At 45.7% G+C, this 23,475-nt stretch overlaps 1 protein-coding gene across 1 annotated transcript in view; it reads right to left on the bottom strand.

Annotated features, from left to right (window-relative positions):
* Positions 1–21,358, bottom strand: part of PDIA5 (protein disulfide isomerase family A member 5) — a 93,076-nt gene extending 71,718 nt beyond the window's left edge. The window contains exons 1-2 of the mRNA XM_053904161.1: positions 21,307–21,358; positions 19,468–19,481 (exon numbers count right to left, since the gene is read on the bottom strand). Coding sequence (XP_053760136.1) covers positions 19,468–19,481; positions 21,307–21,358 — 66 coding nt within the window. The remainder of the gene's footprint in view (positions 1–19,467; positions 19,482–21,306) is intronic.
* Positions 21,359–23,475: the final 2,117 nt, after the last annotated feature.

Genomic DNA, 23,475 nt, shown 5'->3' with positions numbered 1-23,475 from the left:
ATCTGTACTCCGCACGGCACTCCAACACCACACACCAGAGCAACGTGAAAATGCCACCCACCTAGAAGCACGGATGCACAAATCCAGAGAGAAGTAACATCACTTCTCATATTCAGGATGGGAATGGAAGGTTTTCAGCTTTTCCCACTCAGCCAATGATCTCAGGAGGCCAGCCAACAAGAAACGAGCCAATTCTTCCCAGAGAACCCTGAGAACTCTGAGCACTGGAGGCACCAGGCACCTCTGCAGGCACAAGGAGGGGTGGCCAGAAGCAGAGGCTGGGGAGGAGGTGTGTTAAAAGTCCAAATAAGGAACAGTCATACAGCAGATCCCCTCACCCAGCCTACATAGCTGGCTCCTTGCCTAGCTGTCAGAAAACACGGGGCTACTATATGGAGAGACTAAGAAAAGCTCTCCTGGGAGATACCAGGCAGGGAGTAGAAGTATGGCCCTGAGAGAAATCGAGGGGATTTAAGGGAAAGTCTATACACGGAACCTTGAGATCACTGATCCTCAAGCCCCAACTCCCCCCACATCTCCCTTCCCTTTTCCAGAATGTTGTCAGTCTTATTCCCCTAGGCAGGACATTAGAGAATGTTTCTCTAAGGAAACTGAGAAGCACAAGAAAAATAACCTAAAGATGGTGATTTGGAGATCCTCCAATGAAACAACTAACTTCCCACTGAAATACCCACTGTGAGGCCCTCTCAGTAAACAAATGCCCTTCACCTCCTCCTCACACTCACAGAGTCTCCAACGCCCATGCCAGTGCCTTGCTATTCAATACAGATAACTCAAGTTCACCAGATATTTGAGGAAAGCCCTTAACACAAAAGACAGAGATGAAAACAAACTAAAAGAAAGATGATACTTAGAAGAAAAGAAAAACAACAGAAGAAAACAGCAAAACTATAATTATTATTCTCAGAGAAACAAAATACTGCATCCATAAAACAAGAATTGAATGCTATGAGAAAGGAATAGTCAAAGAGAATCAGGAAAAACTCTTACAAAAAAACTCTCACAGAAATAAAAAATTTCAAAAGAGTTGAAAGTAGAATTAAAAAAAAACTCCTAGAAAATAAAACACAAAAATAAAAGATAAAAAATAGAAGAAAAGATAAGAAAAATAAGATGGATCCATTAAGTGCAAATACCAAATTAAACTACAGTAAAACCTTGGATTGTGAGTACTTGTTCTGCAAGTGCTCCGCAAGGCTAGCAAATATTTCTAATAAATTTTAACTTGATAAATGAGCAATGTCTTGCAATATGAGTAGTACATGATGCCAAACATCACATGATCACAACTGAGCTAATGGTTTCTCTCTCTCTCTCTCTCTCTCTCTCTCTCTCGCTTTAGGATTATGGGTGACCAGCTCCCACGCTCAGATGCTCGGCCTCAGGCTGTGGCATTTGACAGAAATCAGTGATTTTTCAGAACACTGGAAGGTACCCACAACTGGAACTAGTGTATTTTTTGTCACTTCAAAGCACCTATGGACAGTCTTTTGCTTTTCCATACAAGAGTAAGCTAATGAATACTTTGCTTCATTCTGGGTCAGGCTGCCTACAGATATAGATCCCTTTCCTCTGTTGCCCTACTGCCAGTTACATTAAATATAGTATATGACAAGAGTTTATTAAAACTGTACTATAGCCAACATCTATGTGAGTGTATACAATGGCCCCCATGCAAAAAAAAGATTCCATGGAGCCAACAGATAGCAGTGATTCCATTAGTGATAGTGAAAGTCATCCTACACAATAACCCTCTTCTTTCATCTCCCTCACACCAGTAACGAAGGCTTTAAAAGTTTAACTGCAGGTTGTTTATTTTTCTTTATATTTTGTATTTTCTTTATTATTTTGTATTATATTACAGTATCATAATAATTTTTATATGAATATTTTTGGGTTGCGGAATGAATCATGTGAGTTTCCGTTATTTCTTTTTTTAATTAAAAAAATTTTTTGGGGGGGTGTGAGCCTGGGTGGCTCAGTCGGTTGAGCATCCGACTTCAGCTCAGGTCATGATCTCACGGCTAGCGAGTTTGAGCCCCGCATCGGGCTCTGTGCTGACAGCTCAGAGCCTGGAGCCTGCTTCAGATTCTGTGCCTCCCTCTCTCTCTGCCCCTAACCCACTCGCATTCTGTCTCTGTCTCTCTCAAAAATAAAATAAACATTAAAAAAAATTGTTTATTTTATTTTTGAGAGAGAGAGAGAGAGAGAGAGAGAGAGAGACAAAGCACAAGGGGGAGGGGCAGAGAGAGAGGGAGGGCTCTCCTCCCTCCCTGCCCTGAAGCAGGCTCCAGGTTCTGAGCTGTCAGCACAGAGCCCAACGCGGGGCCTGAACCCACAAGCCGTAAGATCATGACCTGAGCTGAAGTCGGATGTTTAACTGACTGAGCCACCTAGAAGCCCCTCTTTTTTTTTAAATTTTAATGTTTATTTATTTTTGAGAGACACAGAGAGACAGAGCTTGAGTGGGGGAGGGGCAGAGAGAGAGAGGGAGACACAAAATCCGAAGCAGGCTCCAGGCTCTGAGCTGTGAGCACAGAGCCTGCCGCAGGGCTCAAACCCACCAACTGTGAGATCATGACCTGAGCTGAAGTCTGAGACTTAACCAACTGAGCCACCCAGGTGCCCCTCCATTATTTCTTACAGGGAAATTTGCTTTAATATACAAGTGCTCTGGATTACAAGCATGTTTCTGGAACAAATTATGTTCACAAACCAAGGTTTTACTGTAACTCCAGGAAAAGAAGTAAACAGAGGAAAAGAAATTATAAAAAAAAAAAAAAATCATTCAAGAAAATATCCCAGAATTGAAGAATATAAGTTTCCAGTCGAGAGAGCCCTGCACAACGAGTTAAAAAAAAACAAAACGAAACAAAAAAAACAAACTCTCATCAAAGTACATCACTGAAAACTTTCAGAAAACTGCTGACAAAGAGGAGATTCTGAAAATTTCAAAGAAAAAAAAAATCCCACCATATACAAAAGATCAGGAGTCAGAATTGGCATAAGACTGCTCATTAGCACACCACAGAATAATGAAGCCTTGCCTTCATGACTCTCATGCAACATGATCTCCAACTGGAATTTTATACCCAGCCAAACTGTCAACAGTGAGTACAGACTTACACTTCAGAGCTGAGATGTGAAAAACTTACCACCAATACACCCTTTCTCAGGAAGGTACTGGAACTCATGCTCTACCAAAACAACAAGTGAATAAAAAATGAGAAAAAACATGGAACCTAGGAAACAAAGGATCCCACAGACAGAGGCAAGGAAAATTACCATGTTGACAGTGAAGAGGAGTCCAGGACAAATATCCTGTAGTCTATAAAGCAATGAGCCCATAATGGAGCAAAGACAAAAGGTTATGGATGAATGAGACAATTGTAGATTATCTGATATGCTTAATTATATTGATCAGTTAAATAATCTGACCAAAGTTACATAGTTAATGAGTAACAGGACCAGAACCTGAACCTAGTCTCTCTACCCTGCCAAACCACTGCCTCTTTGCAGCCAGAAGTCTTCAGCTGCCTCTGAGCTCTACCACTTAGTACCTAAGATGCCTAGCCAACATCACTCAAACTTCTACAGCTTAGTGCCTTGCATCTGACAGGGAGATAATGATACCTCCCTAGTGGGACTGCTGTGAGGATGAAATGGGGTAACTTACTGAACATCCTTTATAAATCATAAAGCACTTCAACAGTATCAGTTACCATAATATATAATACAAATTTCCATCTCAGCAGAATAGAAGATAGAAATGTGGCCATATTCTAGTGTTTCTAAATATAATCTGCCATTGGCATTCAAAGGTTCCTTCCCCCTAGGGTAAAACTATCCAGGAGGAAGAGTTGAGGAATTATTTCACCCTCATTCTGCCCTCCCAGAGCTGTGTATAATGCCTAAGGACCCATTGCCCTTGCACAGCCCATCTTGAGAGCTCGCCAAAAAGGTCATTCCATTATGTTATTACATGTTACTCTACTGCTCCCAGGGAGCTAATGGACTTCAGACTAAAAAGTCCATAGCTCAATGCACATGATTAAAGGAAAAAAAGAAAACAATCTGTTGGAAAAACACATTGATGCTGCTCTGTGTTTAATCCCCAGATAATATTATCAGTCAGGAAAAACAACTATCCTTGCCCAGTGCCTCAGCACTTTGACCTGTAGACCAGCACTCCTGAGACTGGCAGGCACCTACACTTCTGGAACTGGTGAGAAGGAAAGGGGAAAGGAGGGAGGATGGGTCCAGTGCCCACTTGCCCAGGCAGCACAGTGGCATGCTGCTGGGCCACAGTGACAGCAAAGTGTGTACAGCAGAAGCCTCAAGAGACAAGTCTTATGGCATACCCACAGCTTCCTTTCTAAACAAACCCAGTGAACCCCTCAGATCATCTAACCAATAGCCACCCTCAAAGTAAAACCACTTTCCAGCCAGCTACCAAAGGCTCTGACCTAACGTTCACTCTCACACAGCAGGGAACTTAAGCTCAATAAGAAATACACTGAGCAAACTGACTTTGCTTGAACACTATAACCCAGTAGGATGCTAGGACTTAAACTGGGCACTGCCCATAGCCAGCCTACTTTAGAACTCTCTATGGAGGTGTCTCCTCTCCACCTCCTCCAATCCCTATTCTGCCCCTAGACTAAGAGCTCCGGAGGGCTGGGCCCAGCAGAGTGCCTGGCCCCTTGAAAGCCCCCAGGAAATATCTGCCCAGCAACATAAACCTGACAAATCACACTGGTTACCACACTCCTGACCTCTACAGAGATCACACACTAGGAAGATGTTATAAAGTGAAGGCATAATAGCTCTTGGGAGACATGGAAGGGGCCACCCAAAGCAGACAAACCACAGCACAGTGAGGGTCTAGGAGAGAGGGGGTAGGACCATGCCCCACCTCAAGAAAGCCTGGCTCAAGAGCCTCATCTGGCCATGACCTTAGACTGGGAAGCCATCAGGGAGGCTGGAGGTGGAAGGTGGAACCAACGAGGTGGCTGCCCAAGAGGAGAGAAATGGGTCTATACAAGAGCCTCGGGGGAAAACAACAGAACTCAGTGACTATTCCTATGTAAGCAAGAAGGGTACAGAGAAGAGGCTAAAGTGACTCTAAGGATCTGGGCTAGGAGTGTGGAACAACAGCCAAGATGGAAGACGGGAGCAGTGGCAGAAGAGGCTCTGGTCTTCTGTTGAGGGAGGTGATAGATAATATGCTCAGGCATGGACATGTGGACACACAGGCTTTCTTCAGGCTAGAGAGCGAGCCCTGAGGCCGGTGAAGGCTCCAGGGTCAGGTTCAGAGGGAGATGACAAGGGAAATCCTCAGTTGAGGAGAGGAAGAAGGACCAGGAGGAAGATCAGGAAGGATAAAGTGGAAGTGCCGCGTCAACACAGACCAGGGAAGAGACACACAGGAAAGGGGGTGATCAATCTGCAGGCAAAGACCGTGGCAAAGTCCCCAGGGACATAACAAGCAAACCTTAACAGCAGAGAAGCGGGGGGGAAGGCAGCCGGAAGTCAGGCTGCTGAGAAGGGAAAGCACACCCCAGTGTGGGAGCCGGGGTGACGAGGGGAAGCCAGGCAGGTAGTCCAGTGGGTCAGGAGAAGGATGGGCTGTCTCCACTGTGGACAAGTGTGGGCACAGGAGAAAAGAACTGGCCTAGAGAGGCAGGATTTGGAGATTTGGGGGCAAGAGAGGAAAAAGAGTCAGGATACCCAGATCCGAGAGAACCAGAAGACTTGGTTACTAAGAGCTAAGATGCCATGCTTAGTATCTTTGAGGGGGGGGGAAGATGAAAGGCCCCTGGGTGCCTGGCCTCAGACGGACCATCACCTCAGCTCACAACCACGGAGCAGTCAGGAGGACTGCCCTTGCCTCCCTCCCCAAGAGGTCTCTCCTCCAGCCACTTAACATTCTCCTTTCTCCTCCGCTTCCGTCTATTTTAACCTTTGCAGTGTGCACGCTCCTTCCTTTCCTGAAGATGCAGCTCCAGTGAGCCTTGAATCGCCTTGCCAAGAGCCTTCCTGCAGACTTCATAAGTCACAACCCACAAACCCTGATAACAACAATAATAACAACATTAATGATGCACAAACTCTCTGCTTTGTCAAGCCCTCAGGGGGGAGAGGGCAGCATCTGAGAAGTGCTTCAGCAGCCAGCCACCTTCCCAGCCAGCCATAGAACTGTTCCCGGGTATGGCAGCTCTTTACATTCTAAGTCACTGGCTTCGGATCGTTCTGCTCACCAACCCTCAGCTTTAACAGTATTTACACTAGGGCCTGGGCTCAGACCCATAAAACGTTCCCCCAGTGCAGGGCAGAACACTGCTGGGAAGGCCAGCTGCCTCTGTTCCTGCTGCTGGGGAATCCTGGAGCCCCACACACCAGCGTCCCCTGTCAAAGTATATACCCGCTCTTAGAACACCATGCCCCTCCATCACAGTAACAGCAGCCTCCACCCCCACTCAGAGCACGGGTCCCCTTCAGGGCCCAGCAGCACCCCGGCTGCTGGGCGCAGAAGCCCTCACTCCACCTCCACCACAGCTGGAGGCATGAGCCTTCTCATTTTCCAGACGCCCTGAGTGCTCTCCTGCCCATATCAGGGCCAGCCTACAGGCCCACTCTCATCTTCTCCCTTTGAGGGATCCCCACCCCTCAGACAGCACAGAGAGAGCACTGCTTCGGGAGCCAAACAGACCTGGGGTCAAACCCGGGCACCATCATTTAGAGCAACATGACCTCTCAGAGCATCATTTCCCCACCTGTAAAGTGGAAAGGATAATACTGATACCTCCTTTGGGGGCATGGCTGAGGATTAAATGAAGGGGGAAAAAGCACATAGAGAACCTAACATAATGCTTGGCACACAGAAGTACATAATAATCATAATTATCTTATTAGTACTATTAGTGAGACAAATCACAGAGCAAGAACAACAGTGAAACGGGAACCACCTCTTCCTCTCCAGGGCCCTGGCTACAATCAGGCAAAACAGCACGTCCAGGCAGGAAGGAGCATGCACGTACACAACATTCAGGATATAACCTGAAACCTGCAATAATCACCCATCTGCATGGCAACCCAGACCAAGAGGCCACGTGGTACATGTAGAATGCTCCTTCCAGATTCTGTGCCCGTTTGCTCCTCACAAAACCTAACAAGTGGGTGCTGGCCTCATCTCACAGATGAGGAAACTGAGGCTCAGAGAGGTTAAATTGCTTACCAAGTCACACGATAGGTAAGCAGCAGAGCAAGGACTAGAGCTCAGGTCTCCCAGCTCCTGCCCAGAGGTGGTCTATTATTCTCAACCCCACAAGCTCCCTGGACCCAAGCAGAAAAAGAGCACCTCCTTCCCTTCAGAGCAGCCAGGAAAAGCCCCAAACTTCCAAAATCCCATGGCAAGAAGGGATTTATTACCCTCTGCAGTATCCTGTTGTCAGGGCCCTGGATCAATGAGCCCAGATGTGCTGTTCATCAGAAGTTGTGTACAGGAGTCTGAGCCCCTTTCCAGCTCACTCTCTCCCTCTCTAACACACAGCACACTTAAACTGCTCTCTCTTCACTTAACCTCACCCACCATCCCCACCAGACTAAGGAGATAAAGAGTGGTACAATCTTGGAAAATAATAGGGAGAACACTCCTTGCCACACTATACCCTCTGTTGGAAAAAGTTCCAGATCTCTGGGGTGCGTGCCAGCACCCTCATGTTCTCTGTAGCCGGGGAGGCTGGCTGTCATTACAGATTCACTATTCAATGTGGATCATGAAGCCAGGGGTATTCAATTATGTAAAAGCAGCTTGCTAAAGGAGGGTGATTTGAAGACAGAAATTTTAGCATTTAGGAAAAGGGGTGGAGGTGGAACTTGACCTTTTTTGCTCTGTCACCTGAAAAAAGATACCCTTCCTATGTTGGGAGCTGTGAAGAAACCGGTTTTAATTTAGTGTAACCCACATTTTGCTCAAAATAGTTTTCAAATGTCAGAATCTAAAAGTCTAGACTCTAAAGAAGCTGGTGGTAAAGGGATCCAGGAAAAATGTTAAAAACAGATGACCTGAACCCAAGGTCAGAGAATTCGAGCTGACTGAGAATTTAGAGCTGGAGGTTTGGTGGAAAGAGCCAGAAACCCAAGTTTTGCACTGGCTTTACCTTTTGGTCATGTGACCTTGGGCAAGTCTCTCTTTTCTAAGTCTCTGTAAAATGAAGGGACTTAAAATAATTTCCAAAGTCCCTGCCAATTGTGACATTTTGATAAATCTATCCTCATGATCACTACCAGAGAAGTACTGTAAGGTAAATTATACCTTGTGACAAAAACTGCTGAGTTTCTCTGGATCTGTGGCTACCCACATTAAAAGTCACTCCTCTGTGTCCCTTGCAGCAAGTGTGGCTGGCTGTGCAACTAAACTCTGGCCCCTCAAATATAAGCAGAAGTGTTTGGAACTGTTCCTAAGAGACATTTGGGTCTTCTTAGTCTCCTCCTCCTCCTGCCAGATGGAATTTAGACAAGATGGCTAGAACTCAAGCAGCCACCTTGAGACAATGAGGAGAAAGGACTTGTTACAGAGGTGTAGTAGTAAGATAAAAGGTACCTGGGTCCCTGACCCACAGGAGTATGTACTGGCCCTAGAACACCCCTTCCTAGGCTTCAACATGAGTGAATTACATGACCTCTGTAAGGTACTTATTCTGGGTTTTCTGGCAGGCATACAAATGGATATTGAGTCCCTACTGGAACAAAAGCCTAAATTGGAAAGAAATATTAACATTTGCTCCAGTTGGGATATTTCAAAGAGTCTAAGGCACTAAATCACGTATTATACTTCAGATAAATTGTTGTAAGGAAGGAGACAGAGGGACTATCAAAGATTTGGTTCACTGTGTTCCTCCTAAATTACCCAAGTTTCACCATGCCTGTTCCTGTCAGGTGTCTTGGTCACTTGGTGACAACTACCCACAAATGAAAGGAAAGTCAGCTAGTAGCTCTCCAGTTTTCCTGCAACCTAGGCCCTTTATGACTAAGAGGACCACTGCAGGAGACCAGAAGGCCTTGCAGTTCACAGGCTTGAGCTGGGCTGGCTGGTTTCCCCAACACAGCATTCCTCACATGCCATCTCAGGCCTCCAGGTAGCCCTCCAGAGCCAAGGACTCAAAATTCCTGAGGCTGCGCCACACAGTGGGCCCACAGGGCTGAGAGAACGAAATATTTACAAGTCCATGTCCTCCACCCTACCATTTCATCTTAGATAGCTTATCATCAGAAAGCTCAAATTCCTCCCTCTCCCATGCCTATCAGCCTATTGCACTCTGAAAAGAGCAAACACATTCCTTCTTCGGATCCTAGAGGTGAAATACCCTAGCTCCTCACATGTGCCCTCAAATCCCTCACCATCCTGAATGATCTACCTTAGACACAGACATGTTCATGATTCTCAGAGCTATCCCAATAGCTGGCAGCAGAGTGTTAGAGCTTAAAAAGAATAATGTGCTATATTACTAGAATTTATTTGGGGAAATAAATATCGATGCTTTCATAATTCAAAATAGAGGAAATTAGTCTCAACACAAATCTTGACTGGTGGGTCACAGTTAAAAATAAATTGAGAAACATCATTAACGAATCTCTTAAAATATGGTGCCCAAATGTCACAAAGTGCTGGCAAAAGTACAATTCGTTTCAAAGTTATTTGGCACAATTCACCAAGTATCTCAAAAAAAGTATTTATGCTTCTTGACTTGGTAATTCCACTTTTGGGAATCTGTCCTGAGGAAATTAGCAGGGGTTCTGACAGATGACTCACACGGTCCTACTCGTAAGAGTCAAAAATTGTAAACAACCTAAATATTCAAGAGCAGAGGAATGGTCATTTAGAGGAAACCATTCAACAGAATAATACAGCCATTTAGATGATGTTTTCGAAGACTGTGCAATGAAGAAATATTTGCTTTAGTGTTAAGTTTCAAAAAATGGAGTTCAAATGTACATGGCATGATTATAACTACACACAAAATTTTGCTCAGAAAAAGACTGGAAGAAAAAAGTGCACCAAAGTAAAACTTCATCCTTAGATAGATTTCATTCTTCCCCTTTGTTTTTCTCAGTCACCATAATAGGCATGTCCAATTTAAATCTTTAAAGAAAAAAAAAATTATCACCACTTGGCCACCATCAAGGAAATAATTAACAATCTCTAAGTATCACCCCACAAGCAAATATAACTTCACAGCAGAGAAGCCTGGCAGAGACCTCCTTAACTAAGAGGCCAGCATTAGCACCACCAGTAATGGGTAAAATTAGCACCATATGCCTCTGGATATAACACACTGAACAGAAACATCATCAAAAACCCAGTTGAAGGACATTCTTCAAAATTATCAAGGTCACAAAAGACAAAGCCTGGGAAACCGGTCCGGATTAAAGGTGACTAAAGAGATGATGATAATTCAGCGTGCCATTCTGAACTAGGTTCTGAGCCAAATGCTACATTTCTGATTTTGATCATTGTCCTGTGGTTACGTAAGGGAATATCCTTGCTTTTTAGGAAATATTTAGGGGGCAAAGGTGCATCACGTCTGTGAACTTTATAAACGGTGAGGGAGAATGTGATAAAACAAATGTGATAAAATGTTAATATGTGTGGAATCTGGGTAAAGAGCAGATGGGAATCCTTTGTATTCTTCTTGCAACTCCTCTGTAAGTCTGAAGTTAGTTAGAAAAAAAAATTTTTTTTTTACCTAAAAAAAGACAGGGGGAAAAAAAAAAAGATGCCCAGAAAACAACCAAATACTGCCCCCACCTCTTCCACAGGCCTGAAACCCTCGGCCGGCCGGCTGGCCGGCCGGCGCTCACTGGTACTTTCCCGTGTAAGAGGAGAGCTCATCTGCCATTCTTCACTTCCAGCTACCTGTCTGCTCCTCTGCTCACCTGGCACTGCGTAGTTTTTTATAGGAACTATTATACGAAATCTGCAAAGCACTGTGCATGCAACACATACCCAGAATGTCTTTGATGAGAGACAGAGAAAGAGAAATACAAAAGAACATTAATTTTTAAATATGGGTAATTTACATCCCTTAATAAAGGCAAATTTTAAGCATCTGTCACCAACCACCATGGCTAAATAGCACTCTTCACCAGGAATGAAGACCTAACCTCAAACCAAGTTTGGGAATTTCACCACTGGTACTTCCCAACATGCAAATGTCTACCCTACAGCCTCCGAAATAAAGGCAAGCACCATGAGTCCCTGAATGGGGTGTGTGGGTATGTGGGTGTAAGACAGACAGACAGGGCCTGGCTGAGATATGGACCCCTGAGTAGCTGCAGCGAGGAGCTAAATGTGCTTTTTAAGAGAGAGAGATGGGAAAGCACTTGGCAAGGAATAGAACCCAAGAGAGAATTCCAAAATTCAAGGCCTAGGGATTAGCCCATAATAATGATAATAGCTCCATGTACAGAGTGCTTACTGTGTGATCAGGAGCAGCTGAGCAGCTCACATGCCTATCTAATTTAATTATCTTGGCAAGAGACTTCAGTAGGTACTTGCAGTACATCTATTTTATAGGTGAGGAAACTGAAACTAAGGAGAGCCAAGAAACCTGCTCAACATCACACAGCAAGAAGGTGAGAGAGCTGTGACTCAGACCCCCATCGCTGGTGCCCCAGTTGGAGCACAAAGACCACAGATTCCTGGAGCCACCCACATCTCATTGTTTGTTCTTCCAAATACAAAGCTAGCTGCATTTCTTATATGTTGCTTCCTTTAAAAACCATACCTTACATGTGGTCTACACAGTACAGTTTCCCTCCCCTCTCTTCCCCCGCAACATGTGGCTGTCAACAAGGGACAATTCAGGGGCAGGACAACTGATCCGAGAGCTTATAAAAACAGGTTTTCTTATCCTGAAATTGCAACTGCAGTGCATTTAACCAGGACTTAAGTCCCTGAAGCTTTTAATGTTTTGAAAAACCTCTCCTAACGCCAAGAGGGCTTTGGGTCACTGCCAGCCTGGTGTGCCAGGCCTGCTAACAAGAGCTGGTAGAGGGAATAGTGAATTAGGCAGCAGAGAAGGGGGAAGAGCAGGTAAATTCCCACTCCAGAAATCGAACTCTGGCTCAAAGCTCAGTTAATTGATAAGAAAATAACAATTCAAGTGCTCATGACCCATGGTGTACATCCGTGCTTTTACACACATTATCTCGCTCAATCCTCTAAAGCTGAGGGTTTAAACCAGTGTTTTCCACCCTTCAGGACTCAATCCAAGAGCTGAGTCACAAATCAATTCAGTGGATTACCACCAACATTTTTTAAGTGACATCAAATAGAAAACATCAGTATGTATCATAAATAACAAGACTAAGTATTCAGCAAAACATTTATATCTGTTACATATACTTGGCTATAATGTAAAACGTACAGTTGTCCTTGCAGGAGTTGCAGCAAAAATATCTGAAAAAATGTCACAATCTGTGTGGGAGGTGGTGCTATCCCCATTTTAGAGATACGACCACTGAGGCTCACAGAAGTGAACAAACGCCCCTCAGGTGAAGCCCAGGACTCAGCCCAGACCTTCTGAGCACAGTGAGCCAAGGTGAATGCTCCCCACTGGTGCCCCTCAAGCCCTCTCCACTCACTAGAGCTCCACCCAATACAAGACCAGAGAGGACGGCAAATCTGCCTCCCCTTCCAACGCAGCCATTAAGCACAACCAACTGGAAAAAGCCACAGTGACAGCCTGACCCATCTTTCCCCTGCTCCCTGCTTGCCTGCAGTTCTCCACACGCCTTCAGGGAAAAGCAAAGCAGTGTGTGTTCAAGCCAAGTGCCACCTCACACTGTGCCTGGTGTACATGGATCATGACCTGGGCAGAACCTGGGCCACACCACCCAGCCCAGAGCAGCAGCCCTGGCTGGCAAAATACTATCCACCACACAAAATTAATGTTGTTTACTTGTAAATCTGCCTGGTTTGCACGCACACCAGCTCTAAGTCTAGGCTTTTTAGAAATAGATTCCTGGGCCTTATCCTTAAAGAATAGCATCTCACAGATCTGGGGAGGCCAGGAATCCAACTGTATACATAGACCCTTAAGGTGATTTGGATCCACAGCCTGGTAGGAAAAACCTCTATCACTGACCCATCTTTGGACCCCACATCACTCCCCTCTCAGATAGAGAGGCTCTCTGAGGACTCGCAACGACTCCAACATGGATAACGTTACAGATACCTCCAGTTCTCCTTTGCCTCAACCTCTTGAACTCTATCTTCTTTGTAATCCCTCGTCCCCTAACCTCCAAACGCTGAAGTTCCTCAGGGCTCACTTGTTCTACCTTCTCTTCCTTCTCTCCATTCTCCATGGGGATCTCACCCACCTCCTGAGCAGCACCCCTAAATTAACATGTCCAGCCCAGATCTCTCTCTTCAGAGCCACATCCTCACATCCTGCTCACTCTGGTTCCTAAACTGGGGTCACATAGAATTCTCAAATGTTAAGAACCTAAATCTCATACGAATAGCATATTTCGAAGGGTTACTGAACTCGGTTTTAAGTTTATTTTGAGAGAGAGAAAGAGAGAGCAGGAGAGGGACAGAGAGAGAGGAAGAGAGACAGAATCCCAAGCAGGCTGTATGCTGTCAGCACAGAGCTTTATACAGGACTTGAACTCATGAACCATGAGATCATGACACTCAACCGACTGAGCCACTCAGATGCCCCAGGGTTACTGACCTCTTAATAAGTGACCCACTAAAAATAGTCACATCAAAAAAGGATATAAGGGAAAAAAGGTTTAAAGAAGATCTCAAAAAAAAAAAAAAAAAAAGTTATAAGAAACTAATATGCATATGGTTCACAAAAAAAAAAAAGAAAAAAAAAGAATCCTGTTGTAAGACTGCTAAATTAGGTATCAAACTGGTTAAAGTCCTGCAGGGCAATCACCTCTGGGTCTCTCTTCTCTACCAAACAGAAATCATTTGCATCTTATCTACCTTTAAAATATGGGTCCTAGAGGCGTCTGGGTGGCTCAGTCGGTTAAGCGTCCGACTTCAGCCCAGGTCACGATCTCGAGGTCCGTGAGTTCGAGCCCCGCGTCGGGCTCTGAGCTGGAGCCTGCTTCCGATTCTGTGTCTCCCTCTCTCTCTCTGCCCCTCCCCCGTTCATGCTCTGTCTCTCTCTGTCTCAAAAATAAATAAATGTTAAATAAATAAATAAATAAATAAATAAATAAATAAATAAATAAAATATGGGTCCTAAAGAATAATACAGTTATATTCCCTAGAGTACTGGATGGCCCTTAGGTGTCCCTCTTAGACAATGCTCTAATATGACATTAAAGAGACACTAAATCATCTTTTATTTCATGGTTTTGGATAACTCTTTTTTAAATATTTACTTATTTATTTTGAGAGAGAGTGAGAAAGAGCACACGTTGGGGGTGGGGGGGAGGGGAGATTGGGAGAGAATCCCAAGCAGGCTCCAGGCTGTCAGCACAGAGGAGCCTGGCATAGGGCTCCACCTCATGAACTGCAAGATCATGACCTGAACCGAAATCAAAAGTCAGACACTTAATCGACTGAGCCACCCCGGCGCCCCTGGATAATTCTTCTTTACACTGGGGCCTATGAACTTGAGTGAGGAAAAATCGTATCTTTATTTTCACTAACCTCTAACTGAAATTTAGCCTTACTTTTATCATGAGTGTAGGCAACAAATTATAGTAGCACTAGCAGTGTCTGTGACTTTGCCACCAACAGAAATCATATATTTTTTAGCCCTTACCCCCAGAAACCACACTTTTCATATTACAATAGGTGTAGATATCCTGAAACACTGTTGATGCTCGTCACTAAATATTACCGAAAATATCAAACCTGCCATTAGATCTTCCTAAATGAAACATTAATAAATACAAATATTTTATCACATATTTGTTATAGAATTTGGGAACTATATTTCAGTATCATTGGTTTCCTTTGCTGTACTATGCACTGTTTTATACACTTAAAAACATGATTCTAAGAAAGTCCTCTGAAAAGCCTTTCCTGACTTGCTGCATTAGGTTAGGGACCCATGTTACACATTCTCTTATCACCTTGTATTTCCTCTTTCCGGCACTTTACCACCTGAATTAAGTAATAAGTTAGTGGCTCTCCCACTAAGCAACAGGAGGAAGGGATGGTGGCCATCTTATTTATCATTATGTCCCTAATGCCTTATCATGGTATGTCTGACTCATAAAAGACTGTCAAGAAGTATCTGTTTAAAGAAAAAAGAAAAAATAGGGCACCTGGATGGCTCAGTTGGTTGAGCATCTGACTCTTGATTTTGGCTCAGGTCATGATCCCAGAGCCATGGGATTGAGGCCTGCATCGGGCTCCATGCTGAGTATGGAGCCTGCTTAAGATTCTCCCTCTCTCTCCCTCTACCCCTCTCCCCCACTTGCACTCTCTCTCTAAAGTAAAACAATTAAAATTAAAACTAAATACATAAAAAAGACCTATGGGATGAATGAACATCTGGGTAGCATGCAGATGCTGGTCTACATTCCTTGGAAATAAGGAGCAGGTACCATACTCTGCCCAGGACCTAGCAAAGTCAGACCCTTTGACAAAAGTAAACCCACTTATTCTTCACAAGCCTGCCCTACTTGGCCCAACAACAGAACTTTCCAGCCAACCCCACTTCTCAGCTCAGATACTAGACCACCTCTGTGTTTCAGCCCCAGCGTAGGGCTCTCGACCTAGATCTCCGTTAATACCTTCCAAAGCAAGGATTAAAGCATCTGCTCATGAGTTAATGACATCTGCTCATGCCAAAGGGTTGGGGGAATAGTAGGATTCTCTGGGGGGTCAGAAGATGGACATTCTACTCCAATCCCAGCCAGGTGCAATAAAGCCAGGCACAGCCTCACCATCAGGCCATCTGGGAACAGAGTACACATCAAACTGGGGGCTCAGGATGCCCTTGGAGAATAAAAAGACACCAAAGGCTATTCTAGCCCCACAGTCCATCTGAGTATTTAACCCCCCACCACATGATTGCAAAGCTAATTATTTAGAAGTGGTTTCACCAAAATGAAATATGTGGGAATGCTTTGCAAACTCCAAAGCCCTCTATAGATATGCCAAGTGTTTTATAATTCTCATTGACAGATCACCTGGGTAGCCAGAGGCTCCAGCCAGTACTGCAGGATGGGCCAGGCAGCCTAGCAATGGGTGGGCATCCCTGCTCCTCCCCTCTCCCACTGGGATCTAAGATGCTAGATGTTAAAAAAAAAAAGGAAGGAGGAATGGGAGTGTGGGGCCAAAGAAACCGTGGAAGTCTTGGTAACATGAGCACTTACGTTCCTTACACCCCATGCATCACTCTCTGACTCACTGTCACTTAGCCACCACCACCAGTTGAGACACAAGAGCCCCACTGAGCAAAACCGCAAAGCTGAAGCAAACCCATCAGGGAGGCGGTGTGGTTGGTATCATCATTCTCAAAAGAGTATCCACTTTCAGAAGAAAGGAGAGAGAAACATAAATCTTTAGACCCTCTGCAGCCCCCTCTACTTCCTCAGAGGCTCTGCAAGGGCCCACTGGGGAGTGGCAAAGAGCGAGTCAAGAGCCCAGCTCAGAGGAACTGTGATGGGGAGAATCCCAGCAGCACAGCCCCCCAACTCACAGCCTGCAGTCTCTGCTCACACCCTCTCTGGCCTCCTAACCGGCTTCCCCAGCACCTCTCCTTCCCAACTTGAGATAACTGCCCTGGCTCCTATTTATTGTGCCCCCCCCCCCCCGCCCCCATATGCCAAGCACTGTGCTGGGTGCTTCCTGTATTATTTCTGATGCTTTCAACTCTGCAAATGGATATTATTACCACCACTGACAAACAAGAAAACTGAGGCAGGGCCCAAGGTCACACAGCTCTTCAGTGCCCAGCTGGCTAAAAACCCATGTTCTACCCATTACATCACACTTTGACTTTATCTTATAGATACAAGAGAAGAGAGAGGAAGAAAGTGTTGTTTTGGGAAAATTAATCCAGTCTCTTCCATTCCAACCCCACAGGGTGGACTGACTGATATTATTATTAAAAGGGCAGCTTTCATCACGTCTCTCCATCACCTACAGAACCAAGTCCCAAAAGCTTTGTCAGGCATTTAACATTCATCACAATCCACTTTTCCAATGTGATTTCCCCCTCCCGAGACTCAAATCTCTCCTTCCATCCAGACCGGCCCATAACTCCTCATTGTCTGTACTTCTACCCGAGATGGTTTCCTTTCTTTGCCTGCAAAACTAGTTCCTCCGGCCAACCATGGACTGGGGAGGACTGCATGCCAGGTCCTGGGCTAGGTGCTGGGAACACAACAGGCAGAACAGGGAAGATCCCCATCGTCACAGAGCCTGGAGTCGGCCCTCGTGAGGCGTGAGCTAGGACCCTTCTCTAGTGACTGGGGGCCCTCGGCCTGACCCTTGCCCAAACGCACAGCACTCAGCATTTGCCACCCACACGGAGCTCGGCTATTCCTCCCATTGATGTGCCAGTTCTGTTTTAAAATTTCCTCTATAATGTGTTTGTTTCTGTGGGAAAAGTGCACTCCAGGTTCCAAACAGCATTATAAATGGCAATTAGGTCCCCAGGCCAGCCCACAAAAGCCTATTAAATATATAATGGTGTAGAACCTAAATATGTATACATTAAAAGCTCTGCAGGAGAGACCAGGGACAAACATCTCCTGCTTCCTGCACCTCCGCCCACTGTCCCACCAGGTTCTGAGCATCAAGCCAGCATCAAGCCACCGTCAAGGGCGGAGGCCCTAGCAGTGGCTTGGCAGGAAGGAAGCAGGTGGAAGATGGGGGGCTGGGATGGCAGAGATGGAGCAGGAAGAAATCTGATCTATAATTCAGGAGACTGGCACCAATCCCAGCTCTGTCTTTACAAACTCAGCAGCCTTGAGACCCTTCCCTCTCAAAGCCCCACTTCTCTAAAATCAAAGAGCTGAGTTATATCAGGAGTTCTCAGACCTCTGAATCTCAGGGATTGGCAAAATATATTTTTCAAAATGTATTTTATATATTTTTAAAACATTTAAAAATATATAACATGTTTAAAATATATAATGTATATTATACATTTAAAAATAAATTTTATCTAGAAAAGACTTTCTAAAAAAAATCAATATACTATCACTACTTAATTTTTTCTAAAGGACACTGAAAACCGCCCCTTCCCTCCAATATGGACATCATGTCAGAAAAATGGACAGGTTTTTAAACTGAAAGTATCTGGATTCGTGGAAAAACCATTCACCATTATTACTTTTCCAGTGTGTCTATGGACCAGTGAAAATTGTCACAGCCCAGTTCCAATCCTTGGCCTGATGCTGGAACCACTTGAGCCGGATGACTTCACGTCCCCTCCAGCTCCGACATGTCTCCATTCTGAGGACTGGATGTCGACTACACCACAATCAGCATGGATGGCCTGGGGGAGGGGCCACCGCAGGGAGGAGCTGAGAAGGACAGCAGGAAGGGGCAGTCAGCTGCAGGGGTGGGGCCAGGACAGCACAGCCTCCCCAGACCGAGAGCAGAGATACCTAGCCAGGAGGGAAGGGCTAGAACCAACCTGTCCCAAGTGCTGACTGTGACTCTTCATCCCAGTATTCTTCTGGAAGGCTGAGAGGCCCCAAAGGAGGCTTTTTCCTTAATTAACTTTTCTGATCAAAAAACAAATACACATCCCATATAGGGGAAATAGAAAAAAGCATAAACAAAGAAATAAACAAAAGTCACCCAGAGCTGTGCCTTCTAGAACAATCGCTGTTAACATTCTGATGCACTGCTAATTCCTCAATCACATATGAAGCTATCTTCAGCCACCCTGGGATTCGTTCTGTACCTTGCTTTACCCCTAATTATGAAGCACTTTTCCATGTCCCTAGATATTCTTCATAAGCATATAAAATATTTTGATAGTCAACGTGGCATTCTAGTAAATATAAATATTCTTTATAAACATCACTTTCTATGGCATGGACAGGACCCAAAATCATTTAACTATGCTGTTATTGTTGAGCATTTAAGCCATTTCTATATTTTTACTATTGTAAAAAATGTGGTAGGTATATATCCCTGTCCGTGAATCTCTATAGATCCCTTTATACTGCTTCATGTCCCTTGGGTCACAGTCCAGTGCTCTGCACATACCAGCTCTCAGTAAATATTGAGCAAACGAGGAAACCCAATACTCTCCTAGGACCTTGGGAGCCCGTATTGGACATACATAGAGTTTAAATTTACAGAGGCCCACCCTGGTGTCCACCAGCCACTCAGCACTGGCCCTGCACCATTGACACCTGCTGAATCAAGCTAGGGCATGGGGAAAGGAGAAGGTCAATTTCATGCTGCAGACTCCCAGGTTCTAGTGCTCTCAGCAAACCTACCCATCCTTCCACACCTGGAGGTGGAGAGCACCAGCAGACCTTAACTGCCTCACTGATTCCCCCCACCCCCAATTCCTCCAGACTGCACAACCCACTGCCTCAGGAAAGCCACGGCTGACCTCTGACCTTCCCACCAAATTAATGAGGAGGCTGCCAGCACCTCGGGTATTAGTGCTCACTGCCCTGTCTTTATTTGCTCACAGGACTGACTCCGTTGCCCAAGCCAGGGCGGCACCAGAGGTCAGGGATAATCTGTGCTTTGCTCTCCATCCAAAATCCAATCCAGCGCCAAACAACATCGTTGATAAATAAATGACTGCCGAAAGAAACTTGTTTCCAGTCAGATTCCCAAGCCCTCTATTTTTATAGAAGGGAGACGAAAAAAGAATAGAGGAAAGCAGGACCCCCTAAAACAGCCCTAATGCAAAGACCTGATAGGGGCTCCCACTGGAGCTGGCCCCCTCTGCACAGTCCTGCGGTATCTCCTGGCCCAGAGACCTGCCCAAGCCAGCTGGCTCCAGAAAACAGAATGCAAACAGATCATCCACAGGTAGACACAGGTAAAGGGACACTGTCCCATTCCAGGCTAGTTCTATCCCAGAGGGAGAACGGTCAGATCTAGGGAACAGGAAGCAGCCTTTCCCACCGACTTCCAGACAACCAGAAAATACAGGGCCACTCCTCCTTGGTGATGCCCCAAAGGCAGGATATCAAAAGATGAAATTGTTTAAAGCAACTAAATCCACACTCCAGTTTCTCCTCCTGTTGCCCAGCATTCTTGTCACACCCAAAAGAAAAAAAAAAAAAACGAAAAATCTGGGTTGGAGAGGGTATCCACAGCAGAAAGTTTCTGGGAACTTCATGGGGAAAAAAGGAGCCAAGATCGTCCTAAAAGAAGGGAGACCGACCAGAAGTTATGGAGTGATGTGGAAAGAGGCCACATTATCCCATCACACACCCACAGTAACACCAAAGCCAAACCTGGAGAGCCCTGGGCACTGTGGACAAATACATACTTTTTGGCCTCTTCTAGGGATTTCCTGGAGCCACCCCTGCCCGCCCCTGCCCCTTTCAATTGTAGCAAACTCCTCTCAGCGAGCCCACCACTCCCAGCACGCTGGCTCACCCCTACTCCACTCCTGTATGATTTTGCAGTTCACAGAACTTCCTCCATCCGACCCCCACCCGACGGCTTTGGGGGGGGGGGGTTTACCGTCCCCACTTCATGGATGAGGAGACTAAGTCGCAAGTGTCACAAACTAGAAAGTGGCTGAGGTTCGGGCCAGGGCACTTGGGTGTAGAAGCAAGAACTCCTCCGCGGACCCCCACCCCAGCCCTGCCTGCAGGCAGGGGTACCAGGTGGAGACTGGCACTTTCTCTGCTGCTCAGGGTGGAAACCAAGAACAAGGTGGCCCTAAAGCAAGGTTTCCAGCAGTACAGATATAAAAACACCCCTTTTCCCCACCCCGCACTCACACAGGTGCAGGGCCCAGAGTATGGGCGCGGCGCACCCTCCATCCCGCCTGTGTCCCGCCCCTAGCCGCCGGCTGCCCCCCCGACTTGCACCCCCGCAAAGTTGTGCCCGCGGCGCAAGCCCCACTGCGTGGCTCCCTCGGACCCTGCGCCCTTGGGAGGGCTCCGCGGGGAGGGCACGGGGACTGCCCCACTGCCTCCCCGGCGGCCACCGGGTCCACGCCTGCCCGGCACGCATGCCCCCACCCCCGGGGTTTGGAGGCAGCTCCCCGCACGTCCCGCGAGGGCCGGGAGCAGGGAGCGCGGACCCCCAGCGTGGGGGCGCACGTGCCGCCCCCCTCCCGGACCCCAGCGCCACAGCCTCACCCAGACTGCCAGCAGCAGCAGCAGCAGCCATGCCGGGCCCGATCCGCGCCATCCCCGCCGCCGCTGCCTACGGCTGGCTCCGTTCTCCACTCAGGCTCCCGCGCCCGCAGCTCCGCCGGGTCCAACAGCCACGGCCACTTCCCAGCCGCTCCCCGCCTCCGAGTTCCCGGTGCCACGTCTGCCAAAGCATGCGCACGAGGCTGAAAGAGGCGGCCTGGAAGAGGTGCTTGCTGGGAGTCGTAGTTTGCGGCAAGGCTGGGCTGGGGGCATCCCGGCGTGGACTTGGCCCCCAGAGGCACAGAGGCGCATGAGTGGAGTGCTAAACGGCGAGGTCAGCCCAGTAAGGGAAGGCAGTTAATTTGCGGGGCTTACTCTGTGCCTGGAGTTTCAGATCAAGATCTCATTCAGCTTACAGAGATAAGTTTTCTTTTCCCTACTTTGAGGATGGAGAGGCAACCAGAGAATTCAAGTAATTTGACCCAGACCCACGGTTTGCAAAAGGCAGAGTCCAGCACTGTTTGTGAAGGGTAGGAAAAGCCCTCATTCCCTTCCTCCCAGGCTCCCACCTTACCCTCGTCTTTTGTTCATTCAGAAAAAACTTTATTTAGCTAATGGGAAACAGTTACAACTGACTCTTGTTTCCCGCTCAGGTCATGATCTCAAGGTTTGTGGAATAGAGCCCCACATTGGGCTCTATGCTGACAGCATAGATCCTGCTTGGGATTCTCTGTCTCCCTCTCTCTCTGCCCCTCCTGCACTCTCTCTCTTTCCCAAAATAAATAAACTTAAAAAAAAAAAAAAAGTTAAATATGGATTACCATACAATCTAGCAATTCCCCTTCTAGCATATACCTAAAAGAGTTGAAAATAAGTACTGAAACATGTTTGTATACAAATGGTCCTAGCGCTTTTATTCACAAGAGTTGGAAAACAATGCAAATGTCCACTGAGGGATTAATGGTTAACAAAATATGGCACAAGTGAAGAAATGTGCAGAAGACACGAATAGACACTTTTCCAAAGAAGACATCCAAATGGCTAACAGATAAATGAAAAGATGCTCAAACATCACTAGTCATCAGGAAAATACAAATCAAAAACTACATTGAGATACCACCTCCCACTCGTCAGAGTGGCTGAAATTAACAACTCAGGAAACAACAGATGTGGGCAAGGATGTAGAGAAAGAGGAACCCTCTTGCATTGTTGGTAAGAATGCAAACTGGTGCAGCCACTCTGGAAAACAGTGTGGAGTTTCCTCAAAAAATTAAAAATAGAATTACCCTGTGACCCAGTAATAGCACTACTGGGGATACAGGAGTGCTGATTCGTAGGGGTCACATGTACCTCAATGTTTATAGCAGCACTATCAACAATAGCCAAATTATGGAAAGAGCCCAAATGTCCATCAACTGATAAATGGATAAAGATGTTTTATTATATATAATATATATATATATATATATAGAGAGAGAGGAGAGAGAGAGAGAGAGAGAGAGAGAATGGAATACTACTCAGCAATTAAAAATAATTAAATTTTGCCATTTGCAAGATGGAACTGGAGGGTATTATGCGAAGTGAAAATAAGTCAGTCAGAAAAAGGACAGATATCACATGTTTTCACTCATATGTGGAATTTGAGAAACTTAACAGAAGACCATAGGGGAAGGGAAGGAAAAATAAGTAAAAACAGAGGGAGGCAAACCATAAGAGACTCTTAAATACAGAGAAACAAAACTGAGGGTTGATGGGAATAGGGGGTTGGGGGGATGGGGAAAATGGGAGATGGGCATTGAGGAGGGCACTTGCTGGGATGAGCACTGGGTGTTGTATGTAAGTGATGAATCATGTGAACCTACTCCCGAAGCCAAGACTACACGGTATATACTGTATGTTAGCTAAGCTGACAATAAATTATTTAAATATATATATACATCCATATATGTATATATATATAGTACATCCATATATATATATATATATATATATATATATATATATAGTACATCTGAATATTATTCAGCCATAGAAAGGGAAGAAGTACTGATATATGCTATAATGTGGATGAACCTAGAAAATATTATCTATTGAAAATATTGTGCAAAAAAAAAAGCCAGACACAAATGATTGCATTTTTGTATGATTACGTTTAATATAGAATATCCAGAA

This window comes from Panthera pardus, unplaced genomic scaffold (genome assembly GCF_024362965.1).
Source record: "Panthera pardus isolate Hobbes unplaced genomic scaffold, ASM2436296v1 HiC_scaffold_16, whole genome shotgun sequence".
NCBI lineage: Eukaryota > Metazoa > Chordata > Mammalia > Carnivora > Felidae > Panthera > Panthera pardus.
Note: the sequence above shows the minus strand (reverse complement) of the source record. Positions and strands in the feature narration are given on the sequence as shown.